At 39.7% G+C, this 12,148-nt stretch overlaps 1 protein-coding gene across 4 annotated transcripts in view; it reads left to right on the plus strand.

Annotated features, from left to right (window-relative positions):
- Positions 1–12,148, plus strand: part of mta1 (metastasis associated 1) — a 51,604-nt gene that overhangs the window by 21,834 nt on the left and 17,622 nt on the right. For all 4 annotated transcript variants that reach the window (XM_044166075.1, XM_044166076.1, XM_044166074.1 and 1 more), the window contains 6 exons: positions 4,543–4,669; positions 6,828–6,891; positions 7,219–7,336; positions 8,818–8,920; positions 9,914–10,013; positions 10,491–10,679. In XM_044166075.1, the coding sequence (XP_044022010.1) occupies positions 4,543–4,669; positions 6,828–6,891; positions 7,219–7,336; positions 8,818–8,920; positions 9,914–10,013; positions 10,491–10,679 (701 nt within the window). The remainder of the gene's footprint in view (positions 1–4,542; positions 4,670–6,827; positions 6,892–7,218; positions 7,337–8,817; positions 8,921–9,913; positions 10,014–10,490; positions 10,680–12,148) is intronic.

The raw sequence follows: 12,148 nt of genomic DNA on the forward strand, positions 1-12,148 counted from the left end.
TTTGACAGACGTAGGCATTTACCAGCCAGACGCGTTTCAGTTGCAGGATGGGATGTAAATGTTAAATGTTATCAGTTTCACCAAAATGACAAGTGAACAACATACAGGGTGACTCTGCAGTTCCAACTCCAGGACAAAAGCCACAAGCAAAACTTAAGTGACTAGTAAATATAATATAACAGACACGAAAAATTATCAGCACGACAGCGCTACAATGTCTTGTTGTACTGTTTTGTTTTTTCCACTGACTGTGCTGCTCTTGTTCTTACTCTAGTTTGGAATGTGCTGTGAATGGAAAAAATGTTCACTATGCACTTGTGTAAGGTGGAATGACAGTTAAAATTGAAATACATGTCCTTGACTATAAACATGTCAAGCCTACGGGTCTGAAGACACAATCGCCTCATTTAATATCAGAGGCAGAGCTGGGCAGTATTGCCAAAACCGTTATCTCAATATTGATTATGTGGTGATGTTTTGGATATAACTATTGGTATTTTCATATATTTTGTGTTTTATGGGGTTGGGTAATTTAGTCGCTGAGAAGAAGAAAGCGTTAGTAATGGACAGGACTGTTAGGTAAGGTAAGAAAAGTGTGTTCACTGTAATGCCGCCTTTAAGACCAGGTTAAGACAGTATTTAACTTGTCACAATATTACCAAAACCAAACCCCCAGTTGATATTTTGTCACATCACAGTATTGATTTTATATTGATAAATCTCCCCGCTTTTGTAGGAATTGTGAGTAAGTTGTTATTTTCCTTTCAACCGATGATGATTTTTGAGCAGAAGGATGAGTCCGCAGCTATCTTCTTCTGTCTCTAGTCCTTCCACCACCACATAAACACACACTGTATCATAGAGGTGTAGTCAGTTTGTTAAGCTAATAATGGTCTGCTGCTGTGCTCTCCTCACCTCCTTCTCTCGCCCTCAGGCCTGCACTTTCCTCTCCTTTCCCTCCCCTCGCAGTCTCTCAGCCCGGTAAGGCGACCCATTCATCAATAATTGATAATTGGCTGGGACAGGTGAGATGGAGAGGCAATTTGTAGAGAGTATGGTGTGGGTGCACTGCCAGGAGATTGGCTCGGAGGTAGAGAGAAGGAGTGAGGTTGGGGAGTTGAGTTGCTACTCAAGGAGGCACAGCAAGGGGCCAGTTGGAAAGGACCAGCCAACTAGTACCACTACATAATCCTGCTACTTTGTGTGTGTGTGTGTGTGTGTGTGTGTGTGTGTGTGTGTGTAAATTCATGGATATGTGCATATAGAAGCAGAGTAACACATATTCCAAGCACTCACACCCACATACTGAGAATCAGCTCAGAAGTGAAGTCAGTTTTATTTATATCACCCAAAATCACAGATCACATTTTTGCCTCAAAAGGGCTTTACAATCTGTACAAGATACTACACCGTCTATTCTTTACACACACAAAAAAACTTGATTGGGAAAATAAGAGGAGAAACTTCAGAAAGAGCAGCAGGGGAGAGGTTCATCCAGAACGGAAAGATATGTAATAGATGTAAAATACAGAGGAAGCAAAAAATAACAATAGTTTTTAGTTTCTAAAAGAACAGTTCTTCCTTATTTTTTTGTTGGAGGCTAAAAACTATTTCTTCAAGAAAGACATCACAGGAACTGTTCAACTGAATCGTATCTCCTGAATCTTCCTCCTCCTCGCTCGAGTATGATAGGGGGGCAAATAGCCTCTGCTAACGTCAGAAATAGTTATTACAGTCTTATCATATATAATAGGTTCATTAAGTTTCAGGTAAAACGAATTGTGGTGCCACATCACACAGCAAAGGCCATATATTTAATGAGTTAGGCCATTGAACAATTATCTAGTAACTACACTGATAACGAGATGAAATGAGACAGGATCTGTCTGATTCAGCTCAGCAGGTAACTGATTGATTGAGCACATCATCATTCAGAGGAGCACATAACGCTGTCAGAGAAAATAAACTCATCTCAGTTGAGCTGAAACAATTAATCGATTAATCAATTAGTCAATCAGCAGAAAAATAATCGACAACAATTTAAATAATCTGCTTTATTGTTTGTCATTTATTTGGCAAAAGTGCCAAGCTTCTCAAATGTGAGGATTTGCCTTGGTTTTTTTTTTTTTTTTATCATTGTAAATTGAATATATTTGGATTTTTGACTGTTGGTCAGACAAAACAAGACATTTAAAATGTCACCTTGAGCTATGGGAACTTGTGAGGGACATTTTTGACTATTATCTGACATTGTATAGACAAATCAATTAATTGAAAAAATATTATTAATAATCTCAGTCTATATTTTGTTGCTTTTACATGGCAGACGATGAAGTGAGGCCCATGCTGTGTGTGCGCGCGCTCTGCCTGGGCACTGATAATGTGTCTGCTGGGTGCTGAGTGCTGGGCAGAGTGAGGGAGTGAAGGAGTACTTATTGATTTTGGCCACACATCTCTTCTCCTGAAAATCCCTTGATTGCTTTTGTTCTGCTCCCCGTCTCCCTCTTTCTGTCTTGCTTCCTCTAATGAAACTCCAAATGAATTGGAGCACGTACAGACTGCTCTCTTTCTCTCTGTTGCACTTAGTCTCTCTACCACTCTCTCTAGCTTTCCCTCTGCCTCTCTTTGTCTCTCTTTCTCGTTCTCCCTGCTGATTTCTTTATTGCTCCCCTTTCTCCTCTCCCCTTCTCTTTCACAGCGTCCTTATGTCTTTCTGTCTTCATCTTATACTCCCTTGCTCTTTATCACTTTTGTCACATTTACTCCCTCTGTGCTCTTATTGCCTATTCTATCTGTCTCTCTGTTTATCTATTTTCCTGTCCATCTCACCTTCTCTTACCTCCTCTTTCCTGTCTCTCCCACCTTCATTTCCTCCACTCTCCTCATCCACATATGAGGAGAAGGGAATGTGTGGTGGAGATGTTGCCTACCAGCAGCAGCTAAATCTATTCTTATAGAATGACTCAGACATATGACCCACTCAAATGGGCTGATAGCCCTTCAACAGTCGCTCTGTCCATTAATTCTGGACCGTTTTTCACCTTCGATTGTTGCTTTTCCTCTACGTAATCTGTTTGTGTGTGTGGTGCAGAGATTCTCCAAGATTCTCCTTTTAACCCAAGGTACCAGGAGCCACAAGGGTACACCTGGAATAGAAGAAAAAATCTTGGAGAATCCATGTCATACATAATGCTGAGACATAATGCTGGACCTGCTGAGACTGACTTGAGAGGAATTAGCTCAATGAACAAGACTAAAGGGAAACTCCGCCATTCACTTTACTAGTCAAGTGGAGTCAAGTCATAGATGAGACAAAGACATACGCGTTTGACAGGTCGGGATGGTAAACGTAGAATCCAGCAATTTTTTTTTTTTAGAGCTTGAACTACACAAGGAACTAAAAATTAGGGCATCTCGAACCCCGCTTCTCTGATTTGTGACCATTCTTTTTTAATTTGCATCTTGTGAGTTCCTTAACTTTTCAGAGTGCAATACTGAAATGTAAACACACATCCTGGTACTTCTGTCCTTTTGTGGGGCCTGTCTATCCTAATCTTAATGCTAATGTTCATTTAAAGTTATGAGATGTCTTTGAGATTTCTGCCACCACCCCAGTTCTGTGGAGGTAAATTAATCTCTCAACAGAAACAGTGCCTCTGTTACTCCGGAGAACGGATAGAAAGTAGTTCCAATAAAAACTTTTGACAGCAAGGTCTGTAAAAGTGTTTTTTGAAGAAAAGAAATCCCTTTCTTACGGTCTAAAACTTAAAGTGGTTCTCATAAAGAAATGAGTACAGACACTGCGTACATAGACTTTTCTACAACAAGTCATTAAAAAAATATTTTGAAGAGACCTATAATTTCTGTAAGAAATTAGGCTTATTTGGTTATTTTTCCATTTTTAATTTGTTCAACTATTCTAATTTGCCCCAAGGTAGTTCACATGATAGAGTATTAAAGTGGATTTCTGTGGGCTCTTTCTACTGCACCATGAATGAATTCTGGTGGGAAATTTTTTTTAATTGTTGTATTTATTAATTTATGCATTTCAGGTCCTCAGTTTCTCAGAAAAAATTCTGAGGTTGTGACCTCTCTTTTCTCAGTGGAAGCTAGTGTCTTTTTGCTATATGGGTAACATAGAATAGACTCTACATTGGTGTTTTTTAACATCCATTCAGGTTCTTTTAGTAGTTTCCACACTTGAAATACAGAGGAGACAGAGAAAAGTGTGAAGCACTGTGAAATTCATGGCGTCACTTTTGTAATGAGTGTATAAATGCAGAATTGGAAGAGAAAACCTCAAACATGTTGTGTGATTCATATTGCAGGTCCCATGTAGACATAATCAGTGAGATTTTACCTGAGTATGTATACACTAATCTCCTTCTCCCGTGGGATTTCATTGTTCTGGCTCATCAAGTGTACATCCTTGTACTTTATATCCGCTTGTTGTGCATCATCCCCCCCCCCCCCCGTTATCCCTGCGGCCGTCATTGTTCCACCTCATCTGATGTGTGTATGTTTGACCTTTGCCCCACCCAGGGGAGCTGGAGGAGGAGATGGAGAATCCAGAGATGGCGGACCTCCCCGAGAAACAGAAACACCAGCTCAGACACAGAGAGCTCTTCCTGTCCCGCCAACTGGAGTCTTTACCTGCCACACACATCAGGTAAACTAAATGATCTGTTTTAGTTTGTTAGTCTTTCTTTTTATTTCTGTTTTTCTAAAATTCTCTCTTTATACTATCCCAGGCTGTGAATAAAGCCTACATACAATTCTTTTGAGCTGCTATTGAGTCCAAAAATCCCATTGTTCACAAAACAAGAAAAATTGATTGTCACTAAACTCAAAATGAATTGGATAACTGCACTGAAAAATGACAATTCATTGAAAACAAGTGCAATTATCTTGTTAGAATTGTTTTCACTGGTTTTAAAAATAAATTATAATTTTGACTGTTAAAATTAAATTTAAAGTTGTAATCCTTAAAACTTCAGTCCTGGATTATTTGGAATGACACCTATGGTTACCGTGGTAACAAGTGTGGTTTAATACTACAGCAAACACCCGTTGAGCAGCTACTCTGTCAGAAATCCAACAGAAGAACAACTGGTGTATCTGTTTACAGTGCGGCCAATCACACTCACATTGTTTTAATAAAGAAGTCCGTCAGAAATAACTGCAACTGCGATCTGATTTCATGCTGCACACAATGTGAGTATTTTTTCACAGCAGGACACGGTAACATTGGTTACTGCCGAAAATGGTTGTTGTCTTGCTGTTTTGTAGACACATTTTTGATGAACGATTGCGGTCAGTGCTAACTGAGGTGACAAATACTTTGTTTCTTGTGGCTGCTTCACAATAAAGGCCAACCACATGTTTTGCCAGTTGAATGCTTTTAATGTTAAGCAGCAGTGGTAGGAAATGTTTGGTTTGCATTAGCAATAACTTAATACAACTCTGACACTGTGTAAACAGAGTAAACAGTCAAAATCTGAAAGATTTGGGCTGCAACTAAGTATTATTTTCATTATCGACTTAATCTTTCGATTTATTTTCCTGATCTAAAAGATTGGTCTACAAAAAAACCCCAGAAAAAAGTGAGAAATGCCTATCACAATAGCCTAGAGCACAAGGTGATGTCTTCAAATGTCGAAAATATTCAATTTACTACAATGTAAGGTCAAGAAAAGCAGCATATTCTCACATTTGAGAACTTGTAACCATCAAATGTTTTTGCTTTTGCTTGAAAAATGACTGAAACAATTAATCAATTATCAAAACATTTGCAGATTAATTTTCTTTCGATCGACTAATTGATTAATTGACTAATCGTTGCAGCTCTATTAATCTAGGTATTTGAGGTAGCATGAATGATTTAGTAGCAGTTCATCTCCGACACTGATCATACTGGTTTTTTAATGAACTTGGAGATTTAATTAAACAGTTTGACTATTTAACCCATTATTTCTGCTTCTGTTTTCATGCTGCTTTGACTGTTTTTACCTTCCATATTACAATGTATAAACTGCTTTATCCTGTATTTACTGAAACCAAATTTCTACCCTTTGGATTCTGTGCGTGTGGCTGTAAAACAAACTCAGGCACACCCTAATCCACTCATATGCAATGTGCATGTTGAGCGCTAAATGTCAACAGAAAGCTGTTTCTACATATAGAACTTTGCTCATCAGTAAGCTCCAGACAAACCCACCTAATCATTACCACATTATTACTTGACATTTCTGAAAAGAGGCATGAAGAGCAAACTGACATCTGCTCGAATAAAAATAATCTGATGAGCGATTTGTTTAGCGAGGATTCAAACTTGATTAAGAATTCTAACTTAACACCGGCGTGCAGCAAGGTTACGCGAGGTGTTTGCGTCAAATCGTATTTTCTTCAGGCTAGAGAGGTATGACTAATTAGCTGGTAAATCATTTGAATTCAGACAGTAGCAGTTAAGGGACAGAGATCAGTGTTCAGCGATCAGTGATTCGTCAAATAACAGGCTGTGCCAGCTGGAACCAAATCAATATCATCGTTGCAGATTCTGAAACTCATCCTACATCAAAGTATCCTCTTAGACAGTTTCTCTTGCAGAGGAGTCTGGACCAGGGTAGCAGCCTTCATCTGGCGCTTATGTAATGTGTTATCCCCTGGACTTTAAGTCTGTTATTCTGGGTTTCACATGTTAACTATTAACTCTTCCTTCTTCCTTCCTCCATGTCTTTTCTTCTTTATCTTCTTCTTACCAATCTTTTGTGCTCCTTTCCTTCTTTTTTTCCGCACCTTCCTTTCCTTACGTCCTTGCCGGACTCCAGGGGGAAGTGCTGTGTGACGTTGCTGAATGAGACAGAAGCCTTGAAGTCGTACCTGGACAGAGAGGTATGTACACCAGCTCTTCATGCCGGATAATGCGATTGGGTCTTCTAAACTGTGATTAGGTGTTTAGATTTCAGGATTATCTAAGAGAGAGTGTGTGTATTTGAGAGACTTATGAGTTAAGAGATTCTTGTTTCCAGATGAATTATTCAACGTGTTGACCCAGAATGTTCTTTTCACATACAGTAATGAGGAGACAAGAGACTAGCAGAGGGGAAAATACACACACACATGCAGAGATAGATACACTCCTCTCTTTCGCCTCTGCCCATCTCGCTTCCTGTTGCTTTCATTCCATCCTCACGCCTTCCTGCCATCTGTATTTCCCAGGATGCCTTCTTCTACTCGCTGGTGTACGACCCTCAGCAAAAGACTCTGCTGGCTGATAAGGGGGAGATCCGTGTTGGGAACAAGTTCCAGGCCGACATCACCGACCTCCTGAAAGAAGGTACATAATACTTAAAGCGTGGGCATTTTAATTGACACAGTTTTCCAGCGAAGCTTATTCACAGGGCAGCGCATTAAAGTTTTCCTGCAGGGGTCTTTTTACACCGCTGTGTACTGACTTTTTTCCTTTTTCAGCATTAATAGGGCAGTCTGTGCCATAATAAACTAATCAACCTTTCATGTATTTGTAATTGCTCAATTCTCAAGAACATTTCAGGACCTTTTTTATGAGTAAAGTTATAATAAAATAAATAACCCAGGTTTCCATGGAAATCAGTGTGGTAGCATGATTATGCATAATCAAAGCATTTGAAATAACAGATTATTGTCTATCTATGCACTGCACAAGTGATTATTTTACAGTCACCCGGAGAGTATGGAAAGGATTGGGTGCATAATGTTACTCGAAAAGAAGACAACTTTTAAAGTTACTAGACAACTGCTTTATTGGCGATGGCCATGTTCACATCTTGCTAAATGCGCAACGACAACAAAGCTTCCTGTTTCTTGACAATAAAAGCCCACATTTCCTCCTAATACAGGGTAACGTGTACAACTGAATATAATGCAACGTGTACAAAAATATTGTAAGCATACTTTGTAAGTATGAATGCACATTAATACCTAGAACTTAACACATGACAGCAGTTCAGTTTCTGGCCAAACTGTGAAAGTGCTTTCAGAATTCAGGGAACCCAGGTAATGTAAAATCAGCACCTGGATTGTTTCGCTCGCCATATTATCTGTGGTTGCCATGGTCACACAGCGAGCCACTGCCGCTGACCATAGCGACAAGTCTGCGGCTGTGTTTACATTGAAAACAATGGAAGCAGTAGCGGCAACCGCTCACTGTATGAAAGCACCTTCTAGCTGCAACTACTCATACTGTATGTTTCACATCCAAAGCTGATTAGAAATGTGGCCATTATTTTAAACTCTAGTACTGTCAGTTTAGACATTATAAATTACACAACGAGTTTTTCGACTTTGCAACTTGTCCATAATATTAAAATCCATAATTATTTTAATTCAAGCAGTCTCAAAGATATTTTCCAGACATTTTCATTTTCAAATGTGACTATTTTTCTGCCAGATTTAGGGTTCAGTGTTTTGCCAGAATTTTATTCTTAGCAGGTGGGAAAACCTCTGAAATTGCAATTAGGGCACCATGGGACACTGCGCTCCCTAATTAAACGCATGTTAATGAAATTCTGTTACATGTGTTAGAAGCACAGGCAGGTTGGCTGATTTGTTTCAGGCTGGCAGCTCGACAGAGCCCACCTATTCAACTCTGGGATTCATTAAAGCTTTACACGAAGAAGTCATTTTAAAAAAAGGAAAAACCAGGAAGAAAATCAAATTTGATTGTGGATTTTACAAACTCTTGTTGTCCTTATGTGGTCAATAAGGAACCATAGTGGCCTTGAACAGTGAAGGATAATTAACTGTGTCTGTATCGGTATTTCTTCTGGGTCCACGTAGGCGAGGATGATGGCAGAGACTTGGAGAAACTAGAGGAGAAGGTCTGGGACCCCAACAGCTCACTGACGGAGAAACAGATTGACCAGTTCTTAGTAGTAGCTCGGTAAGTACACATGGAAATGCAAACGCATACAAGAATAAAAAAGAAAAAAGTACACATTAATGGAATAGTTACTCTCATATGTGCATGGTAAATATGATGCTTCAGCCAAGAAATGGTCAGCTTAGCATATCATAAAGACTGGAAACGAGGGGAAATGGCTAGCCTGGCTCTGTCTAAAGGTAACAACAAAACAAAAAATCTGCCTACCAGCACCACTAAAGCTAGCTAATTAACATATTGTATCTCGTAAATTTGATCCGTATAATCCGGGATCAGTAACTTCCTGGGGTTACTTCTGGCAACCTCACGGTGATGACGAGACTCCAGGAGAAGTTACTGTGTCTGACCAAGAAATAGTCTTGCACAAAACCTCACGTAAAACCTCAACGTGTCATTTTTACACTTGGGTTTTGCAACGGATTAAACAAAGAAATACGACGTGTTAATAGGCGAGCTTTAGAGGTGCTGGTAGGCGGGTTTTGTTACCTTTGGACAGAGCCAGACTAGCTGTTTCCCTCTGCTTCCAGTCTTTATGCTAAGCTAACTGTCTCCTGGCTCCTGTTGCATATTTAAGTTATAAGAGGAGAATCGATTTTCAAATTCACCTCTCTGCATTAAAGCAAATAAACATATTCCCCGAAATGTCAAACTATCCCTCTAAAGTACCTCAAACTTTTCCTAACATCTGGTGATCCTCATCTCTCTTTTTTAGAGCTAGATATGGTTGCTTAGCACTTTTAGCCCATTCATTGCTAATTGGCAATTGTATCATCATTTGCTCTGCAACACTACATACTGAATATTTTATCAGGAAGCACTGGATTAACAACGTTGCTGATTAGTCTTTTTGTGCATAAATGGTTCAGAAAAAGACCTTCAGATGGAACTGTATCAATCATCAAATCTAGATGGTGAAGTTTATTTCCTGTGTCTTTTCCTGTATCTTCATATATGTGTTTTCTCTATCTTTTGCATAATGTCTGTGTCCCATAGGTCAGTAGGTACGTTCGCCAGAGCCTTGGACTGCAGTAGTTCTGTCCGACAGCCCAGCCTTCACATGAGTGCTGCTGCAGCCTCCAGAGACATCACTTTGGTGAGATACACACACTCATGAAAGCGGCCCTGGGTTAAATCAGCATCACACCAGAGATGAAAAGTGTAAGGGGGAAGCAGTATTGTTAAAGAAAATGCTTGTGTGATTGTGTATATATGTTTGTGTGTCTGTTGTGATTGCGGAGGCCTGTGTCTGGTTATCCTTAACAAACACTTGGCCCCAGAAGCCTGGTGTGGGTCTATTCTGCCCTAGATCTTATCCTCATTTATAAAACATAGATGAGAGGCCTTCTAGCTACCCACATGCGTGCACACACACACACACACACACAGCCCTAAGCCTTGGACAAGGGGCTGCATATAAACTCCATGGACTAAACAAATAAAAATTAAAGTATTAAAGTAAAATAAAAGTCAGCAGAATATTGCGGAAATTCATTGCATAAGTGGTTCAAACAACATTAAAACAACAATAACCAGGCCTGAGACTAACATGTATTTCTATCTTGTGTTTTAGTTTCACGCTATGGACACCCTCCATGCCACCGGCTATGACATGACTCGAGCCATTGCAGCGCTGGTGCCTCAGGGTGGGCCCATCCTCTGCAGGGATGAAATGGAGGAGTGGAGCGCCTCGGAGGCCAACCTGTTTGAGGAGGCACTAGAAAAATACGGCAAAGACTTCACTGATATCCAGCAGGATTTTGTAAGTAGCAAACCAATAGACAGATTTAAAGGTATAGATTGATATTTTGGGAAATATGCTTATTCGCCTTTTTGCTGCAAGTTAGATGTGAAGATCAATATCACTCACATATCTATCCGTAAAATATAAATCTGCAGCCAGGCGGACGGTTAGCTTAGCTTAGCATAAAGACTTTAAATGGGGGGAAACAGCTAGCCTACTTAAAGGAGGGAAGACAAAAAAACACCTACGAGCTCTTCTGGTTCTGATGATCATGATTATCAGGCTAAACGTTTTCAGGAAAATTGTCTTATATTATGCCCATTTTTGACTACAACAGACATTTTAATTTAATCAAATGAAATGTTTTTAAGCATATTAATATTCTAAGAAAACTAATTGTGAATACCGACATAAGAATGGTATTGATCTCAGCAAGAAAGTGAATACGCGTGTTTTCCATAATGTCAAACCAGTCCTTTAATTTTGGAGAATTGTGTGTCATGGCTGTATTTTATATATCATATCTCGGTTTCAGCTGACTAAAATATTATAGTGGAGATATGTAAGGCCGACATATTGGGTACTTGGTATGCTGTTCATCAGCCTGTAAGTGGGATGCCCATAGTCTCATTTCGAGATGTGTACAGTAGGTATTCAGTGCACCCATAATTGCTGCTTCTGAGTGCAGAAACCACAGAATTAGAGTTCTGTAGCAGACATTTGGACTTCATTTAGGCATTTAACTGACGTTATACAGAACAACTTTCAAGCACAATAGTAGTCTTGTAAGCTAAGATTGCAGCCAGCCTATAGTACAGAGTTAAATTGTTAAAGCTAAGAACAATGGCCATTTATCCAGAGAAACATTTAGGAAACATATCTTTGAGAAACTAAGTGCAAGCGTTAGTTAAAAACCAGGAGAAAGCTGGCTTTCTGCTGTAGCTCCTCGCAGTCCTCTGAGAAGAATGGTGCTGCCGTTTGTGGACTTTACTACTTCACATTGTGCTCAGCTCTCACTGTGTGCATCACTCCACCACCTGGTGGATGGCTGCTGTCAGTGCTGCTCACTCAGGTTTCCACCCAGGCCTTCTCTCAAACAACAGGACTTCACCACCATTATGGGTGGGGCTTCTACTTGACAGCTCATTTTTCTTTCAAACTTCTTAGAGGGAACTTTACAGTGCAACTTCAGTAGGTTCCAATAGATTTTGTGGCCAGTTGTGTAGTTTTTGGTCATGTATGTAAAGAATCTCTTCGTATAAAACTGTGTTTTTGTGACAGATGAGTAAAATACAGTGTACTAAAGACATTTGTATTTTCATGTGGGAGAGCTAAATCCACTTTTGCTATGAAAGAGATGACCTGAGGGTTTTTAGGTGCTTCATTTAAAGTATTGAAAGGCGCCTTGGCAGTCAAGTGTGTGTAGAAAATATTACACATGTTCCTTTGTCGGTCTAGAGATTGAAACCAGCAACCTGTCACAGTCA

Source organism: Siniperca chuatsi, linkage group LG15, assembly GCF_020085105.1.
Source record: "Siniperca chuatsi isolate FFG_IHB_CAS linkage group LG15, ASM2008510v1, whole genome shotgun sequence".
Taxonomy (NCBI): domain Eukaryota; kingdom Metazoa; phylum Chordata; class Actinopteri; order Centrarchiformes; family Sinipercidae; genus Siniperca; species Siniperca chuatsi.